Source organism: Triticum urartu, chromosome 6 (genome assembly GCF_003073215.2).
Source record: "Triticum urartu cultivar G1812 chromosome 6, Tu2.1, whole genome shotgun sequence".
Taxonomy (NCBI): Eukaryota; Viridiplantae; Streptophyta; class Magnoliopsida; order Poales; family Poaceae; genus Triticum; species Triticum urartu.
The window spans coordinates 123,335,873-123,354,224 of record NC_053027.1 but is presented as its reverse complement, the minus strand read 5'-3'; the positions used below and the strand labels follow the sequence as shown (position 1 = coordinate 123,354,224).

The 18,352-nt window shown below is 43.7% G+C and overlaps 1 protein-coding gene across 1 annotated transcript; it reads right to left on the bottom strand.

Annotated features, from left to right (window-relative positions):
- Positions 1-12,872: 12,872 nt before the first annotated feature.
- Positions 12,873-16,648, bottom strand: LOC125516845 (probable receptor-like protein kinase At1g80640). Its single transcript, XM_048682142.1, has 10 exons — positions 15,919-16,648; positions 15,110-15,283; positions 14,775-15,019; positions 14,556-14,688; positions 14,365-14,428; positions 14,167-14,263; positions 13,954-14,056; positions 13,721-13,839; positions 13,466-13,555; positions 12,873-13,386 (listed from the first exon to the last, which is right to left on the bottom strand). Exons 1-10 carry the CDS (start codon positions 16,151-16,153, stop codon positions 13,222-13,224), a joined length of 1,425 nt encoding a protein of 474 aa, XP_048538099.1. The 5' UTR covers positions 16,154-16,648; the 3' UTR covers positions 12,873-13,221.
- Positions 16,649-18,352: the final 1,704 nt, after the last annotated feature.

Below are 18,352 nucleotides of genomic sequence, written 5' to 3'. Positions count from 1 at the left end.
ATATCAAATATACTTATGTTCACTTTGCCATCCTTCTTATCCGCCAATCACTTGGGGTAGTTCCGCTTCCAGTGACCAGTCCCTTTGCAGTAGAAGCACTTAGTCTCAGGCTTAGGACCAGACTTGGGCTTCTTCACTTGAGCAGCAACTTGCTTGTTGTTCTTCTTGAAGTTCCCCTTCTTCCCTCTGCCCTTTTCTTGAAACTAGTGGTCTTGTCTACCATCAACACTTGATGTTTTTCTCGATTTCTACCTTCGTCAATTTCAGCATTACGAAGAGCTTGGGAATCGTTTCCGTTATCCCTTGCATATTATAGTTCATCACGAAGTTCTACTAATTTGGTGATGGTGACTAGAGAATTCTGTCAATCACTATCTTATCTGGAAGATTAACTCCCACTTGATTCAAGCGATTGTAGTACCCAGACAATCTGAGCACATGCTCACTAGTTGAGCAATTCTCCTCCATCTTTTAGCTATAGAACTTGTTGGAGACTTCATATCTCTCAACTCGGGTATTTGCTTGAAATATTAACTTCAACTCCTGGAACATCTCATATGGTCCATGACGTTCAAAACGTCTTTGAATTCCCGATTCTAAGCCATTAAGCATGGTGCACTAAACTATCAAGTAGTCATCATATTGAGCTAGCCAAACGTTCATAACGTCTGCATCTGCTCCTGCAATAGGTCTGTCACCTAGCGGTGCATCAAGGACATAATTCTTCTGTGCAGCAATGAGGATAAACCTCAGATCACGGATCCAATCCGCATCATTGCTACTAACATCTTTCAACACAATTTTCTCTAGGAACATATCAAAATAAACACAAAGAAGCAACAACGCGAGCTATTGATCTACAACATAATTTGCAAAATACTACCAGGACTAAGTTCATGATAAATTTAAAGTTCAATTAATCATATTACTTAAGAACTCCCACTTAGAAAGACATCCCTCTAATCTTCTAAGTGATCACGTGATCCAAATCAACTAAACCATGTCCGATCATCACGTGAGATGGAGTAGTTTCAATGGTGAACATCACTATGTTGATCATATCTACTATATGATTCACGCTCGACCTTTCGGTCTCCGTGTTCCGAGGCCATATCTGTATATGCTTGGCTCGTCAAGTATAACCTGAGTATTCCGCGTGTGCAACTGTTTTGCACCCGTTGTATTTGAATGTAGAGCCTATCACACCCGATCATCACGTGGTGTCTCAGCACGAAGAACTTTCGCAACGGTGCATACTCAGGGAGAACACTTCTTGATAATTAGTGAGAGATCATCTTAAAATGCTACCGTCAATCAAAGCAAGATAAGATGCATAAAAGATAAACATCACATGCAATCAATATAAGTGATATGATATGGCCATCATCATCTTGTGCTTGTGATCTCCATCTTCGAAGCACCGTCGTGATCACCATTGTCACCAGTGCGACACCTTGATCTCCATGGTAGCATCGTTGTCGTCTCGCCAATTTTATGCTTCCACGACTATCGCTACCGCTTAGTGATAAAGTAAAGCATTACAGCGCAATTGCATTGCATACAATAAAGCGACAACCATATGGCTCCTGCCAGTTGCTGATAACTCGGTTACAAAACATGATCATCTCATACAATAAAATTTAGCATCATTTCTTGACCATATCACATCACAACATGCCCTGCAAAAACAAGTTAGACGTCCTCTACTTTGTTGTTGCAAGTTTTATGTGGCTGCTACGGGCTTAAGCAAGAACCAATCTTACCTACGCATCAAAACCACAATGATAGTTTGTCAAGTTGGTGCTGTTTTAACCTCGCAAGGACCGGGCGTAGCCACACTCGGTTCAACTAAAGTTGAAGAAACTGTCACCCGCTGGCCACCTTTGTGCAAAGCACGTCGGGAGAACCGGTCTCGCGTAAGCGTACGCGTAATGTCGGTCCGGGCCACTTCGTCCAACAATACCGCCGAACCAAAGTATGACATGCTGGTAAGCAGTATGACTTATATCGCCCACAACTCATTTGTGTTCTACTCGTGCACAACATCAACGCATAAAACCTAGGCTCGGATGCCACTGTTGGGGAACGTAGTAATTTCAAAATTTTCCTACGCACACGCAAGATCATGGTGATGCATAGCAACGAGAGGGGAGAGTGTGATCTACGTACCCTTGTAGATTGACAGCGGAAGCGTTAGCACAACGCGGTTGATGTAGTCGTACGTTTTCACGGCCCGACCGATCAAGCACCGAAACTACGGCACCTCCGAGTTCTAGCACACGTTCAGCTCGATGACGATCCCCGGACTCTGATCCAGCAAAGTGTCGGGGAAGAGTTCTGTCAGCACGACGGCGTGGTGACGATCTTGATGTACTACCGTCGCAGGGCTTCGCCTAAGCACCGCTACAATATTATCGAGGATTATGGTGGAAGGGGGCACCGCACACGGCTAAGAATATGATCACGTGGATCAACTTGTGTGTCTAGGGGTGCCCCCTGCCCCGGTATATAAAGGAGCAGGGGGAGGTGCGGCCGGCCAGGAGGAGGGCGCGCCAGGAGGAGTCCTACTCCCACCGGGAGTAGGATTCCCCCCCCTTTCCTAGTTGGAATAGGATTCGGGAGGGGGAAAGAGGAGAGAGAGAAGGAAGGGGGGGGGGCGCCGCCCCCCTCTCCTTGTCCTATTCGGACTAGGGGGGGAGGGACGCACGGCCCAGCCCTGGCCACCTCTCCTCTCTTCCACTAAAGCCCACTAAGGCCCATATACCTCCCGGGGGAATCCGGTAACCTCCCGGTACTCCGGTAAAATCCCGATTTCACTCGGAACACTTTCGATATCCAAATATAGGCTTCCAATATATCAATCTTTATGTCTCGACCATTTCGAGACTCCTCGTCATGTCCATGATCACATCCGGGACTTCGAACAAACTTCGTACATCAAAATGCATAAACTCATAATATAACTGTCATCAAAACCTTAAGCGTGCGGACCCTATAGGTTCGAGAACAATGTAGACATGACCGAGACACGTCTCCGATCAATAACCAATAGCGGAACCTGGATGCTCATATTGGTTCCCACATATTCTACAAAGATCTTTATCAGTCAGACCGCATAACAACATACGTTGTTCCCTTTGTCATCGGTATGTTACTTGCCCGAGATTCGATCGTCGGTATCTCAATACCTAGTTCAATCTCATTACCGGCAAGTCTCTTTACTCGTTTCGTAATACATCATCTTGTAACTAACTCATTAGTTGCAATGCTTGCAAGGCTTATGTGATGTGCATTACCGAGAGGGCCCAGAGATACCTCTTCGACAATCGGAGTGACAAATCCTAATCTCGAAATACGCCAACCCAACATGTACCTTTGGAGACACCTGTAGAGCTCCTTTATAATCACCCAGTTACGTTGTGACGTTTGGTAGCACATAAAGTGTTCCTCCGGTAAACGGGAGTTGCATAATCTCATAGTCATAGGAACATGTATAAGTCATGAAGAAAGCAATAGCAACATACTAAACGATCGAGTGTTAAGCTAACGGAATGGGTCAAGTCAATCACATCATTCTCCTAATGATGTGATCCCGTTAATCAAATAACAACTCTTTGTCTATGGTTAGGAAACATAACCATCTTTGATTAACGAGCTAGTCAAGTAGAGGAATACTAGTGACGTTTAGTTTGTCTATGTATTCACACAAGTATTATGTTTCCGGTTAATACAATTCTAGCATGAATAATAAACATTTATCATGATATAAGGAAATAAAATAATAACTTTATTATTGCCTCTAGGGCATATTTCCTTTACTTTGTTCTCATACATGGATCATATCTCAGATTTCATGGCCTCAAACCATTTCGCGGAATCTGGGCTCATCATCGCTTCCTCATAGTTCGCAAGTTCGTCATGGTCTAGTAACATGACTTCCCGAACAGGATTACCGTACTACTCTGGTGCGGATCTCACTCTGGTTTACCTACGAGATACGGTAGTAACTTGATCTTAAGTTACATGATCATCATCATTAGCTTCCTCACTAATTGGTGTAGTAATCACAAGAACAGATTTTTATGATGAACTACTTTCCAATAAGGGAGAAGGTATAATTACCTTATCAAGTTCTACTTTCCTCCCACTCACTTCTTTCGAGAGAAACTCCTTCTCTAGAAAGGATCCATTCTTAGCAACGAATTTGCCTTCGGATCTGTGATAGAAGGTGTACCCAACAATTTCGTTTGGGTATCCTATGAAGACATATTTCTCCGATTTGGGTTTGAGCTTATCAGGATGAAACTTTCTCATATAAGCATCACAATCCCAAACTTTAAGAAACGACAACTTTGGTTTCTTGCCAAACTATAGTTCAGATTGTGTCATCTCAACGGACTTAGATGGTGGCCTTTTAAACGTGAATGCAGCTGTCTCTAATGCATAACCCCAAAACGATAGTGGTAGATCGGTAAGAGACATCATAGATTGCACTATATCCAATAAAGTACGGTTATGACGATCGGACACACCATTATGCTGTGGTGTTCCAGGTGGCATGAGTTTGTGAAACTATTCCACATTGTTTTAATTGAAGACCAAACTCGTAACTCAAATATTTGTCTCCGCGATCAGATCGTAGAAACCTTATTTTCTTGTCACGATGATTTTCCACTTCACCCTGAAATTATTTGAACTTTTCAAATGTTTGAGACTTATGTTTCATCAAGTAGATATACTCATATCTGCTCAAATCATCTGTGAAGGTCAGACAATAACGATACCCGCCGCGAGCCTCAACACTCATTGGACTGCATACATCAGTATGTATTATTTCCAATCAAGTTTGTTGCTCTCTCCATTGTTCCGGAGAACGGAGTCTTAGTCATCTCGCCCATGAGGCATGGTTTGCAAGTACCAAGTGATTCATAATCAAGTGGTTCCAAAAATCCATCAGTATGGAGTTTCTTCATGCGCTTTACACCGATATGACCTAAACGGTAGTGCCACAAATAAGTTGCACTATCATTATTAACTTTGCATCTTTTGGCTTCAATATTATGAATATGTGTAACACTACGATCGAGATCCAACGAACTATTTTCATTGGGTGTATGACCATCGAAGGTTTTATTCATGTAAATAGAACAACAATTATTCTCTGATTTTAATGAATAACCGTATTGCAATAAACATGATCAAATCATATTCATGCTCAATGCAAACACCAAATAACACTTATTTAGTTTCAACACTAATCCCGAAAGTATAGGGAGTGTGCGATGATGATCATATCAATCTTGGAACTACTTCCAACACACATCGTCATCTCACCCTTTACTAGTTTCTGTTTATTCTGCAACTCCCATTTTGAGTTACTACTTTTAGCAACTGAACCAGTATCAAATGCCGAGGGGTTGCTATAAACACTAGTAGAGTACACATCAATAACACGTATATCCAATATACCTTTGTTTACCTTGCCATCCTTCTTATCCGCCAAATACTTGGGGCAGTTCCACTTCCAGTGACCAGTCCCTTTGTAGTAGAAGCACTTAGTCTCAGGCTTAGGATCAGACTTGGGCTTCTTCACTTGAGCAGCAACTTGCTTGTCGTTCTTCTTGAAGTTCCCCTTCTTCCCTTTGCCCTTTTCTTGAAACTAGTGGTCTTGTCAACCATCAACACTTGATATTTTCTTGATTTCTACCTTCGTTGATTTCAGCATCACGAAGAGCTTGGGAGTTGTTTCCGTTATCCCTTGCATATTATAGTTCATCACGAAGTTCTACTAACTTTGTGATGGTGACTAGAGAATTCTGTCAATCACTATCTTATCTGGAAGATTAACTCCCACTTGATTCAAGCGATTGTAGTACCCAGACAATCTGAGCACATGCTCACTAGTTGAGCGATTCTCCTCCATCTTTTAGCTATAGAACTTGTTGGAGACTTCATATCTCTCAACTCGGGTATTTGCTTGAAATATTAACTTCAACTCCTGGAACATCTCATATGGTCCATGACGTTCAAAACATCTTTGAAGTCCCGATTCTAAGCCATTAAGCATGGTGCACTAAACTATCAAGTAGTCATCATATTGAGCTAGCCAAACGTTCATAACGTCTGCATCTGCTCCTGCAATAGGTCTGTCACCTAGCGGTGCATCAAGGACATAATTCTTCTGTGCAGCAATGAGGATAAACCTCGGATCATGGATCCAATCCGCATCATTGCTACTAACATCTTTCAACACAATTTTCACTAGGAACATATCAAAATAAACACAGGGAAACAACAACGCGAGCTATTGATCTACAACATAATTTGCAAAATACTACCAGGACTAAGTTCATGATAAATTTAAGTTCAATTAATCATATTACTTAAGAACTCCCACTTAGATAGACATCCCTCCAATCATCTAAGTGATCACGTGATCCAAATCAACTAAACCATAACCGATCATCACGTGAAATGGAGTAGTTTTCAATGGTGAACATCGCTATGTTGATCATATCTACTATATGATTCACGCTCGACCTTTCGGTCTCAGTGTTCTGAGGCCATATCTGCATATGCTAGGCTCGTCAAGTTTAACCTGAGTATTCTGCGTGTGCAAAACTGGCTTGCACCCGTTGTAGATGGACGTAGAGCTTATCACACCCGATCATCACGTGGTGTATGGGCACGACGAACTTTGGCAACGGTGCATACTCAGGGAGAACACTTTTTATCTTGAAATTTAGTGAGAGATCATCTTATAATGCTACCGTCAATCAAAGCAAGATAAGATGCATAAAAGATAAACATCACATGCAATCAATATAAGTGATATGATATGGCCATCATCATCTTGTGCTTGTGATCTCCATCTCCGAAGCACCATCATGATCACCATCGTCACCGGCGCGACACCTTGATCTCCATCGTAGCATCGTTGTCGTCTCGCCAATCTTATGTTTCTACGACTATCGCTACCGCTTAGTGATAAAGTAAAGCATTACAGGGCGATTGCATTGCATACAATAAAGCGACAACCATATGGCTCCTGCCAGTTGCCGATAACTTGGTTACAAAACATGATCATCTCATACAATAAAATTTAGCATCATGCCTTGACCATATCACATCACAACATGCCCTGCAAAAACAAGTTAGACGTCCTCTACTTTGTTTGTTGCAAGTTTTACGTGGCTGCTACGGGCTTAAGCAAGAACCAATCTTACCTACGCATCAAAACCACAACGATAGTTTGTCAAGTTGGTGCTATTTTAACCTTCGCAAGGACCGGGCGTAGCCACACTCGGTTCAACTAAAATTGGAGAAACTGACACCCGCCAGCCACCTGTGTGCAAAGCACGGCGGTAGAACCAGTCTCGCGTAAGCGTACGTGTAATGTCGGTCTGGGCCACTTCATCCAACAATACCGCCGAACCAAAGTATGACATGCTGGTAAGAAGTATGACTTATATCGCCCACAACTCACTTGTGTTCTACTCGTGCATATAACATCAAACCATAAAACCTAGGCTCGGATGCCACTGTTGGGGAACGTAGTAATTTCAAAAAATTTCCTACGCACACGCAAGATCATGGTGATGCATAGCAACGAGAGGGGAGAGTGTTGTCTATGTACCCTCGTAGATCGAAGCGGAAGCGTTGACACAATGTAGAGGAAGTAGTCGTACGTCTTCTCGGTCCAACCGATCCAAGCACCGTTACTCCGGCACCTCCGAGTTCTTGGCACACGTTCAGCTCGATGACGCTCCCCGGGCTCCGATCCAGCAAAGCTTCGGGGAGGAGTTCCGTCAGCATGACGGCGTGGTGACAATCTTGATGTTCAACCGTCGCAGGGCTTCGCCTAAGCACTGCTACAATATGACCGAGGTGGAATATGGTGGAGGGGGCACCGCACACGGCTAAGGAACGATCACGTAAATCAACTTGTGTGTTCTAGGGTGCCCCCCTGCCCCCGTATATAAAGGAGCCAAGGGGAGGGGGCGGCCGGCCAAGGAGGGCGCGCCAAGGGGGAGTCCTACTCCCACCGGGAGTAGGACTCCCTTCTTTCCTAGTTGGAGAAGGAGAAGGTGGGAAAGAGGAGGAAGAGGGAAAGGAAAGGGGGGGCGCCGCCCCCCTCTCCTTGTCCTATTCGGACTAGGGAGGGGAGGGGCGCGCGGCCACCTCTTGCCTCCTTTCCTATTCTCCCTTAGGGCCCATGTAGGCCCAATAACCCCCAGGGGGGTTCCGGTAACCCCCCGGTACTCCGGTAAAATCCCGATTTCACCCGGAACGATTCCGATATCCAAATATAGGCTTCCAATATATCGATATTTATGTCTCGACCATTTCGAGACTCCTCGTCATGTCCATGATCATATCCGGGACTCCGAACAACCTTCGGTACATCAAAATACATAAACTCATAATGAAACTGTCATCGTAACGTTAAGCGTGCGGACCCTACGGTTTGAGAACAATGTAGACATGACCAAGACACGTCTCCGGTCAATAACCAATAGCGGAACCTGGATGCTCATATTGGTTCCTACATATTCTACGAAGATCTTTATCGGTCAGACCGCATAACAACATATGTTGTTCCCTTTGTCATCGGTATGTTACTTGCCCGAGATTCGATCGTCGGTATCTCAATACCTAGTTCAATCTCGTTACTGGCAAGTCTCTTTACTCGTTCCATAATACATCATCTCACAACTAACTCATTAGTTGCAATGCTTGTAAGGCTTATGTGATGTGCATTACCGAGAGGGCCCAGAGATACCTCTCCGACAATCGGAGTGACAAATCCTAATCTCGAAATACGCCAACCCAACATGTACCTTTGGAGACACCTGTAGAGCACCTTTATAATCATCCAGTTACATTGTGACGTTTGGTAGCACACAAAGTGTTCCTCCGGCAAACGGGAGTTGCATAATCTCATAGTCATAGGAACATGTATAAGTCATGAAAAAAGCAATAACAACGTACTAAACGATCGGGTGCTAAGCTAATGGAATGGGTCATGTCAATCAGATCATTCACCTAATGATGTGATCCCGTTAATCAAATAACAACTCTTTGTCCATGGTTAGGAAACATAACCATCTTTGATTAACGAGCTAGTCAAGTAGAGGCATACTAGTGACACTCTGTTTGTCTATGTATTCACACATATATTATGTTTCCGGTTAATACAATTCTAGCATGAATAATAAACATTTATCATGATATAAGGAAATAAATAATAACTTTATTATTGCCTCTAGGGCATATTTCCTTCAACAAGGCCACTATGAAGAATACATTTTGCATCTATACAAGGCCACTAACTCTAATCGAGGCAAAACTTAATGATGTTTCCTCGTACTACCAACTTGTTTAATACTTGAATGCATGTAGTCATAATGACACTGTGCTACTTCCTTTTCATTCTTTCACTGCATGCATGTGGGCGTATTAATGATCCTGGTTAACGAAAAGAAAAGTGGGATGACAAAACAATCATTAAATTTTACCTAGGTACCTGTAATTTGAGTTTGTGGCCTTGTATAAGGGAATGGAGGGAGTACAAAAAATATATAGTGAAAACCAAAATAAACATAAGAAAAAAAGAAATAAGAAAAAATAACAAATAAATAAAAAAGAAAGCAAAGAAAACGATGAGAAACGAGAAAGAAAGAAACAAACCGAGGAAAACAGGAAAACCCAAGTGAACTTAAGTGGCTCCTTAAAACTTATGGCGTTAGTCCATTTTGCATGTATTAGTCTTCTGTGATTTTATACCGTAGTTTTCGAGGAATGTTAGAGGGTGCTTGGATCCAAGGGACTATTTTTAGTCTGACTAAAAATAGTCTCTTTTAGAGGTTAAAGTTCTAAGCACCCCTGACTAAAGAGAAGCTACGACTAGTCTTGAGGCTAAAATTTTTTAGTCATAGGAAACCTACTAAAATATGTATTAGCCCTCTCTCTCCTCATTTAATTCCTCTCCTTTAATACATGCGAGTTCTGGATTGGAGGGTTTGGAGAATAATAAATGCTCAATAACTTGATTTTAGTCTCTTTAGTATTTGGATCCAAGCATGGATGAGGCTAGCAAATTTTAGTCCCACTACTTTTAGTCATGGGACTAAAACATATCCAAGCACCCTCTTAGTATACAGAAGGTCGAGCTAGAGATGACTTCGAATGTCATTGATGTACTCCCTCCATTTTTATATATAAGGCCACAAACTCAGACTACAGGTACCAATGTAAATTTTAATGTGTGCTTTGCAAGTCAGCTTTTCTTTTCGTTTACTGAGACTATTAACACGCCACATGCATGCAAGAAAACTGAGTGAAGGAAGTAGCTGATTGTTATTATGACTGCATGCATATAAGTATTAAACATGCATTAATTTTGCCTTGATTACTGTTGATGGCCTTGTATAGATGCAAAATGTATATTCCATAGTGGCCTTGTATAAGTAAATGGAGGGAGTAACTTTTAATTTTATCAGTGACCTTTGTTGTCCACGTGTGTTTCAATTTGTCTGGTATGTTGTATTCCCGTTAGTTAATCAATAAAGGTCAACCGATTGCTCGGGAAAAAAACATAGAAGTGATAGTTGCATGACTTAGAAGATAAGTTGCAAAATACCGGCTACTTCTCCTTGTTTTCCATTGATTTCCCTCGCTTTCGGGTTGTCGATCCGGTGCAAGAAAGCAAGAAGTATAATAATCAATATCATTGACGGCGGGGTCTCAATGATTTAAGCCATGACGAATAAATTGAAGATCCCCAGCTTCGATCCATGCTAGTGTGGTTGTGATAGCCGTGCTAGAGCCTATGGTTTTTGGATTTCCTTTGTCCGATCCGACGATAAAGCAAGCAAAGTGCAGTAGTTTGTCACCCTACCATGCAAGGGTTTATGATGTTTTGGCTTTTCGGTGTTTCTTCATTTGAGGCTTTTGTGAATGTGGAGATACAAAAGGAAAAATAAAGAAGACGAGTTTATTTTAGGATCTTTGTTGCCACAGTGTCTTATTGTCATCAACTCACCGAACCATTCTTAGGTTATCAAAAAGTTTGATTGTTTCTCAAAGTTTTCTTAAAAAAAGATAATATAAAGTTCTTATATTTCTTTACAGAGGGAGTACTTCCTATAAGTTGCTACCTTTTTATTGTTCTTCTACAAAAAAAAGAGATACTTCATATAAGTTACTACTCCCTTCGATCCATATTAATGTCGCTGATTTAGTACAAAGTCGAGGGAGTACATTTTTCTTGTTTATTGCAACAACAATAAGTACTTAATAGATTCATAACTAGAGCCTGCGCAATTTTTCTACTTCTGCAACCACCTTCCCTTAAAGATCAACATCGTCATCACGACTGACCTGTTCCAATTCATTTCTAGCAGATGTGCAATAGTATTTTTGATAATCAGCAGATGTGCAAATGTGCAATAGTATGCACTACCATGCTGGTGTTCCAACTAATATTTACAAACTTGAGCTCTGGAAAACCTTGTACTGCCTACACCGTTTGATTCTTGAGACATCAACGATGATCCATGCAAAGACGTCGAAAAAAGCTGGTCACGCACGCAAATGCCTACACTAACTGAATAAAGCTTGCTCTTTCTCAAGTACCAATAAATTAAAGAAAAAATAAGTAACCAAGGCTTGCAATCCTCAACCAAATGCAAGTACTTGGCTGAACTTCAACACTAGGCATGCATGATTTCCACATCTTACAGCTAAGCAAGAAGCTAGCATTTCCCTTTGCTTTCGGCACTTGAGGTTGTTGAAGTAAAAGAAGAAAGAAATGTTGAACTAAAGGTACTAGTGGGGTACATAATGATCACCCAACCATTTCAAAGACTTCTTTCAATGCGCAATCTGTTTTAAACACCCGACTACCACAAAAGTGTACACCGCTCATGTATGCAACATGGCACCTTCCATTAGTGAAATACCGCAATCTGTCGCGAGCACATTGTCCTCATGGAGGTTTAAGCGAGAAAAAGTATGAGAGAAATATTAGCTGTCAAAACAATAAAAGAAGGAGCTTTATGGAACCTAGCATGAACCCCACTCACCCACTCAGCTTTTCAGGTTAGAGTGATTGATACAGTATATTCCAGTGAAAGACCTGGGGAGACTACTGTACTGCCCCCTCACACATTCAGCTTAAGAACACAGCAACACTGTTGCATTATTCCACTGCTACTTGCTAAAGCTAGTATGAATGTGTGACCCTCCAGCTTCTAAATGAGAATCCATCCCATATACAATCAGACATGCATACCCCCAGCGCGCTTTTTCGTACGGCCTATGAGTCTATGACGAAGCAACCGTATGATAAGATCTTAATTTCCTACCTAATGCGCACATGATCGGGTCTCCTCTTGCCGCCACTGTTTCCCACAGCTCAACCAACCTTGTAAGATTCACTTGCTTAAGAAAAATCTCTTTCTAAGATTCTCAAGAGTCCATGTACATGTCACATATACTGTTCAGAAAGCGGACCGCTAGCAGCCGTCGCACCTAATTAACAATGAAGTTTTGTCTAATCCGGTGGCTAAGTGCCAACCCAAAGAAGAAGTCTTCACAAATCTCTGTCTGAGATGACAGGTCTCGTTGGAAAAAGAAGCATTTATATTGCAACTTGTACAGAATGCATTTCTAACAAGTTATTTGATAGTAGGTTCCTACAAAGTAGAAACAAGAGTGTGAACAAGGGTAACAAAGAACTCCCTGAGCCACTCAACCGATCTCATGGCTCATTCTTCAAACGCCAACTCGAGACGGTTTAACGAGCTCAAAGCATCAAGCAAGCATTAGAAACTAGGTACTTTACAGATAACAAGATGCAGCACGCTGACTGGGGCAAGTATTTCTTTCATTGCATGAAAATCTTCAAATCTATACAGCGGTGTTCAGAGCCAAAGAAAAAGAATAGGACGGGGAAAAATTACAGATGAACTCTTTATACAGCGAGGAAGATCAGGTGTGTGGTCCTCTTCTTTGCGAACCCGAAAACTCTATCAACTCAACCAACAAGTATGTGTAGGTCTCACAAGGTTGGGGAACACATCATCAGACAAGCACCAAGAAAGGCAACTGGAGCAAGAAACCATAACCTGCACTCAACATCACAGGCTATCTGAACTATTTGGACGATGTGAGCCCACTGAATCGCCACATTTGGATTGTACCCCTCATTTTTATTTCTCAGCACAGAGATTGATTTTGTGTCGCGCAAGGCGACTCCGGGTTGATCCTCAGCGACCCTCCAAGGTCCATGGGTACCAGGGGAATCAGAGAGTGGAGAACATCTGTGATCAGTGGCCTGTAGCTTGGTTCCGGCTGCACGCAGAGCACAGCCACTGCAGCAACCTGAAAGGTAGCGAAGTAGTTGTGATGACAGATGTAAATAAAGAAACAATTATGAGTTAATTTCAGTGACGGGTAGTACTTGGTACAAGTGCTTCCGATCCATCGTGTCCCTGATCACAGGGTCGATTATGGTAGGGAGCTTGGATCTGTCAATCAGCTGGGGCATGGCCTGAATTTAAACCCAAATATGTCAGATGCTAATGAAATTAGGCGAATGGAATTATCTGCCAAATTCAGGCGGTGAATAATTGAAGTGTTCTAGCGAATTTCCGCACTGTTTAACTGGATCAATTCTAGCTAATTTCAAAACGTCACATATCAGAATAGTGTGTACCCATGTAACAATTGACTGGCACTGAGATGGTGCCATCTTCTCAACTGGCCTCCTGCCCAAAAGAAGCTCAAGAAGTACTACTCCAAATGCATATACATCGCTCTTCTCGGTCAACTTCCCTGAATTCAGTGTGGTTACACGTAATTAGAGTAGAACATCGTCCTTGTAAACAAGGTTTAGTCTACAAAGAGAATCACAGACTGGGGCATAAGAAAAAAGAGGGCATAACATACCATCTAGTAAGTACTCAGGGGCAACATAGCCCAAAGTACCGGAAAGCTTCAGATTCCCTTTGCTGCGATTTCCACTTGTCACTGCAAGGCCAAAATCTGAAATCTGCACACCGACAGAGGATTAATGAACTGTTTTGTTTTTCCTTTTGAGTGATATGAGTTATGGTCAATAATACTATTTTAATTGACCAGAACTAAAATAAGCAGTCATACCTTTGCATTAAAATCTGAATCCAAAAGTATGTTAGACGACTTCAGATCCCTATGGATAATTGGTGGATTGCAGTGTTCGTGAAGATACTCCAATCCCCTGGTTAGTGTAGTTTACCGATGCATATTATGATAACCAATCGTATGCATATAAATAATGCACTTAATCACAAGAATGAAGGAAAGCACAAGATGGGGTACCTTGCTGTATCAAGAGCAATCTTCATCCGAATGTGCCAGCTTAGAGCTGATCCATGTGATGGTCCTAGATGCAACCACACAGATTAAAAAATATTATCAATACTTCTTACCTATCCAACTTCACAGCTCGATATAATTTCCATTTTTTTCAGACAAGAAACTCGAGATAATTTAATGGGAGTGTATACTACCATGAAGTTGTGTTTCCAGTGATCCATTCACCATCAGCTCATAAACAATGAAGCGGTTCTCCTGATGAATGCAGAAGCCCACAAGGGACACTATATTCGAATGCTGAATCCTCTGAAGCAAATCCAGCTCATTCTGCCAAATCAACAACAATCAAAACATTTTCAGCAAGACCAGACAACAATCTGAAAACAACTAGTATTGTAGAACACAATCATCACCTCGAATTCTTTCTCATACTCCTGTCCCTCGCACCCCAGCCTCTTCACCGCAGCGACAAACCCTCCATCAAAACTGGCCTTATACACGCACCCGAATCCACCGACCCCGAGCACATTGCTCTCACTGAAATTGCCCGTCGCTGCCTCCAGCGACGCGTACTCCATCATCGCCACAAGGCCCTTCTTGGTAGCCTTGAATGAGTTGAACCTGTTCAAGATTGGCACCAATGCTATCCTTTGGGTATCTGCACAAATGCAAACACATCAGTAGCTAACTCACTTACTGCTTGGATACATCAGAACCAATTAACACGGAGCAAGAAGAGTATCAAGACCTGTGCTTTGGGTGTCCTTGAAGTCGTCTGGTGCTCGGCGATATCGCCGCCACGCGATGCAGGCGAAAAGCACGGCGAGGACGATCATCACCCCGGCGATGGAGGCGAGGACGACGGCGATGATAATCTGCCTGCGCAAATGTTGGTGCGTTTCCTCCGCTTCCACTGTGAGCACTGCAACACGGAGGCAAATGGAGGGTGGTGGTTAGGCACTTGGGGTGTTTGGTTGGGCGTTGGCAAAGATCAACCTTTTCGAAGAGTAAAAATTGGAGCACCCCAAAGCCAAACCTTCTTTTGCCATTAAGTCCGAAAGAAACAGCAACACTTTAATTGAATTTAATGCAGCGATCTTAGCAGGATCCTTGCGTCGCTTCCCCTCAGATTTTGACAAGTTTTATGAGCACAAAATGCAGTACTGGTAGTAGTAGTGATTTTTCCCAGCATTCCGAAAGAAAGAACTGTGCGCTCGGATTAAGTTTGCACTGAAATTCACGGAAAAGATTCCTTTGCTCAAAGCTGGGGACAAATGATCCCAAGATAAGATGCACTTTTTCCCCACCATTCCCAATGAACCAAAATGGCTTCCCCACCAAATCAGCACTGAAATTTCTGAAATAAGGACGAAGCAGGCAAGAGAATGTTTCCCCAAATTTGAAATTTTGGCAAGAGGCCATCCACAGGCGAGCAAATGCGGCAGCACAGGGCCAGAATCAAGGGCCCAGAAAAACAACGCTGTTGCAAGAAGACAATGAACACGGGGGTGAAAAGAAAAGGCGTTGATCCAGCTGCACTGCTGGCTGCCGACCTACCAAAGGGAGCAGGCGCCGCGGCCGCCGGAGGAGCAGCGACGCTGCCGTTCGAGGAGGCGAGGTCGCCGACGGCCGTGGACGCGGCCGCAGCCGCCGGAGAGGAAGCCATGGGCGGCGGAGCCCCTCCTCCATTGGCCGCGAGCGGGCAGCAGAGCAGCGGCAGCAAGAAGATGACGAAGAGGTAGAAGGTGGAGGGGGCCAGGAGCGGCAATGGAGACGCCGGCATTGACCGCATCCTTCCTGGTATCCCACTCTCCCCCGGCGGGCCGGCCTCTGTCTTCTCTCCTTCTTTCTCAGCCTCTCTCAGCTTCTCTCTCTCTACTCCTGGGCTGGTGCTGGTCCTGGGGAGGAGACAATGGCGACAACAAGAACACAAGAGCCAGTGCCGGTCTGACAAGATACCATCCCAGTCAGGGCATCCAAAGAAGTGAAAAAAAGGAGCCGCGGCCGCGGCAGTTGGAGTGGCCTTGTCCTCTTCCCCCCCTCCCCCGCCCTGAGATTCTTGTGTGCACTCCTCCAATGGCTTGCCCGCCCGGCTTATACTAGTCGCTGTTACCGCTCGACCGATCCTTCCGTCTCCCTTTTCTATCCCAAATCGTACTGCCGCCCTCTCTCTTGATCTCCTGGATCAGCGAGAGGGAAACGGGGCCAGGACCGGGGAGAGGGAGAGGGAGAGGGATGCGGTGCACGACTGCACTGACAGCACGGTGCGGAGGGGGGGAGGGGGACGGGTTGTTGATGGGGCGGAGGCCAGCGGGGTCATGTGGCAGTTGCGGAAAGGCGCTGCTGGCTCCGGATTAGCGGGGTGGTCATGCGCGAGATGCGTCCCTCCCATTGATGCTGTGGTGGACTGGTGGTACACCCTACACCGGCCGGCTTCAAACCTTGGTGTTGCTCCGTGATTCCCTCCTCCGGTGTGGTGCGGTGCGGCGACGGCCCCGCGTCGGTACAGTGCTCGTTTGGAACGGACAGACGCCTTTGATTCCGTGTACAGGAACCGATTTTCATTTAATCCGTCGATTGATTGATCTGCAGAAACGGGGTTGTTAGCACTCCGGACATGAAGTCAAATGGGGTTAGCCCAAGGATATTGATTCGGCGCTGAACAGTTCGTCTGGGACGAGGCAGACGTTTCAGCCGTCTCGCCTCACCTGCCACCCCTACTAGGCTACTACTACGCCTTAAATCACAAGGTTTTAGATCGAGTGTCAGGCATGTCACACAAAAACAGCTTGATGGTTATCTTATGTGGAAGAGCTTTAACTTTGGGGAAATGGTGAGGAATGACATGCGTGATAATGACTAGTACAAGGTTTGTTACGAGATTACAACAAGCTAACAACAATTAGTTGTATAAAATATCTTGTGGTTAGCTAACCAACCCTTTCACTAATAACCCTACCGCTGAAGGTATAGCAGCACTGAGACGCCTGGAATTTTTTGGAGAGATTGGGATGTTCACCAACAATGGCCGAATCTTTTTTTTTTGCGGATAAACTTATAATACTCAAGCATCAAACGTACAATCCTGCTTACACAAATAAATCGATGAGCTCTTGGGGTCCTGATCCCAACCAGATAATAGTTTTACTCTCAGTTCTAGCAAAACTAGCTAAAAAATCACTAACTAAATTTTGACCACGCTTGATATGAACAATACTAGTCGTTTGAAGAAACTTCATAGCATTACTATACCTTCCCTATTCATTACGGGGTGGTTATTTGCCAGTACAGGTTTAGCTTATGAGGTGTTTGAAAGTCCTAGGCCAAACGAGTATTTCACAGAAAGCCGGCAAGGAATTCCGTTAATAACCGACCGTTAAGTACTTTATCTCTGCCACCAAAGACGCGTAGATTGATCTGTCAATGTCCTTGTCCTTCAACATATTCACTGCTATAAGTGAATCCATCCCGATACAAACTGGAAGTTCCGTCCGCTGAATAGCAATGGATGAACCCTCCACGCAAGCGCATAATTCTGCTTCAAGGGCATCTCGGCATGAAAATAACTCCCTGCAAGATGAATAAATAATGCTGCTTAGATTATCGCTAAGCACCATACCAGCACCAGCCCTACCATCATTAGTCCAGAAACCATTCGTATTGAGCTTCACCCAACCCTCAGGAGGAGGAAGCCACTTAACGGGAGGCACAATTCTTGATATTTCATGTGGCCTATTTACCGCTGGATCATAAGATATCACCGCTTTACCTTTCACCGGATCACAATTAGAATTTTGAGCTATAGCAATTAACGACTCAAGGTAGCTGCATAAATACTGGCGTGAAGCATCCATCGGTGCTGGAATTTTATTATGTACCAACTCATTCCGATTATGCCAACATCTCCATAATGTGAATAATAACATAGCTCGATCAATATCTCCCAAAGGATACAAAACCTCCAGCAGCCATTCTACACCCGTGTTAGACA

Excerpts from the sequence above, each read along its gene's own strand:
- LOC125516845 (XM_048682142.1), bottom strand. The coding sequence starts at position 16,153 with ATGCGGTCAATGCCGGCGTCTCCATTGCCGCTCCTGGCCCCCTCCACC. Across the intron at positions 15,020-15,109 it reads CAAGGACACCCAAAGCACAG|ATACCCAAAGGATAGCATTG; the intron begins GTCTTGATACTC and ends GCATTTGTGCAG. Across the intron at positions 14,057-14,166 it reads ATTCAGATTTTAATGCAAAG|ATTTCAGATTTTGGCCTTGC; the intron begins GTATGACTGCTT and ends GTCGGTGTGCAG.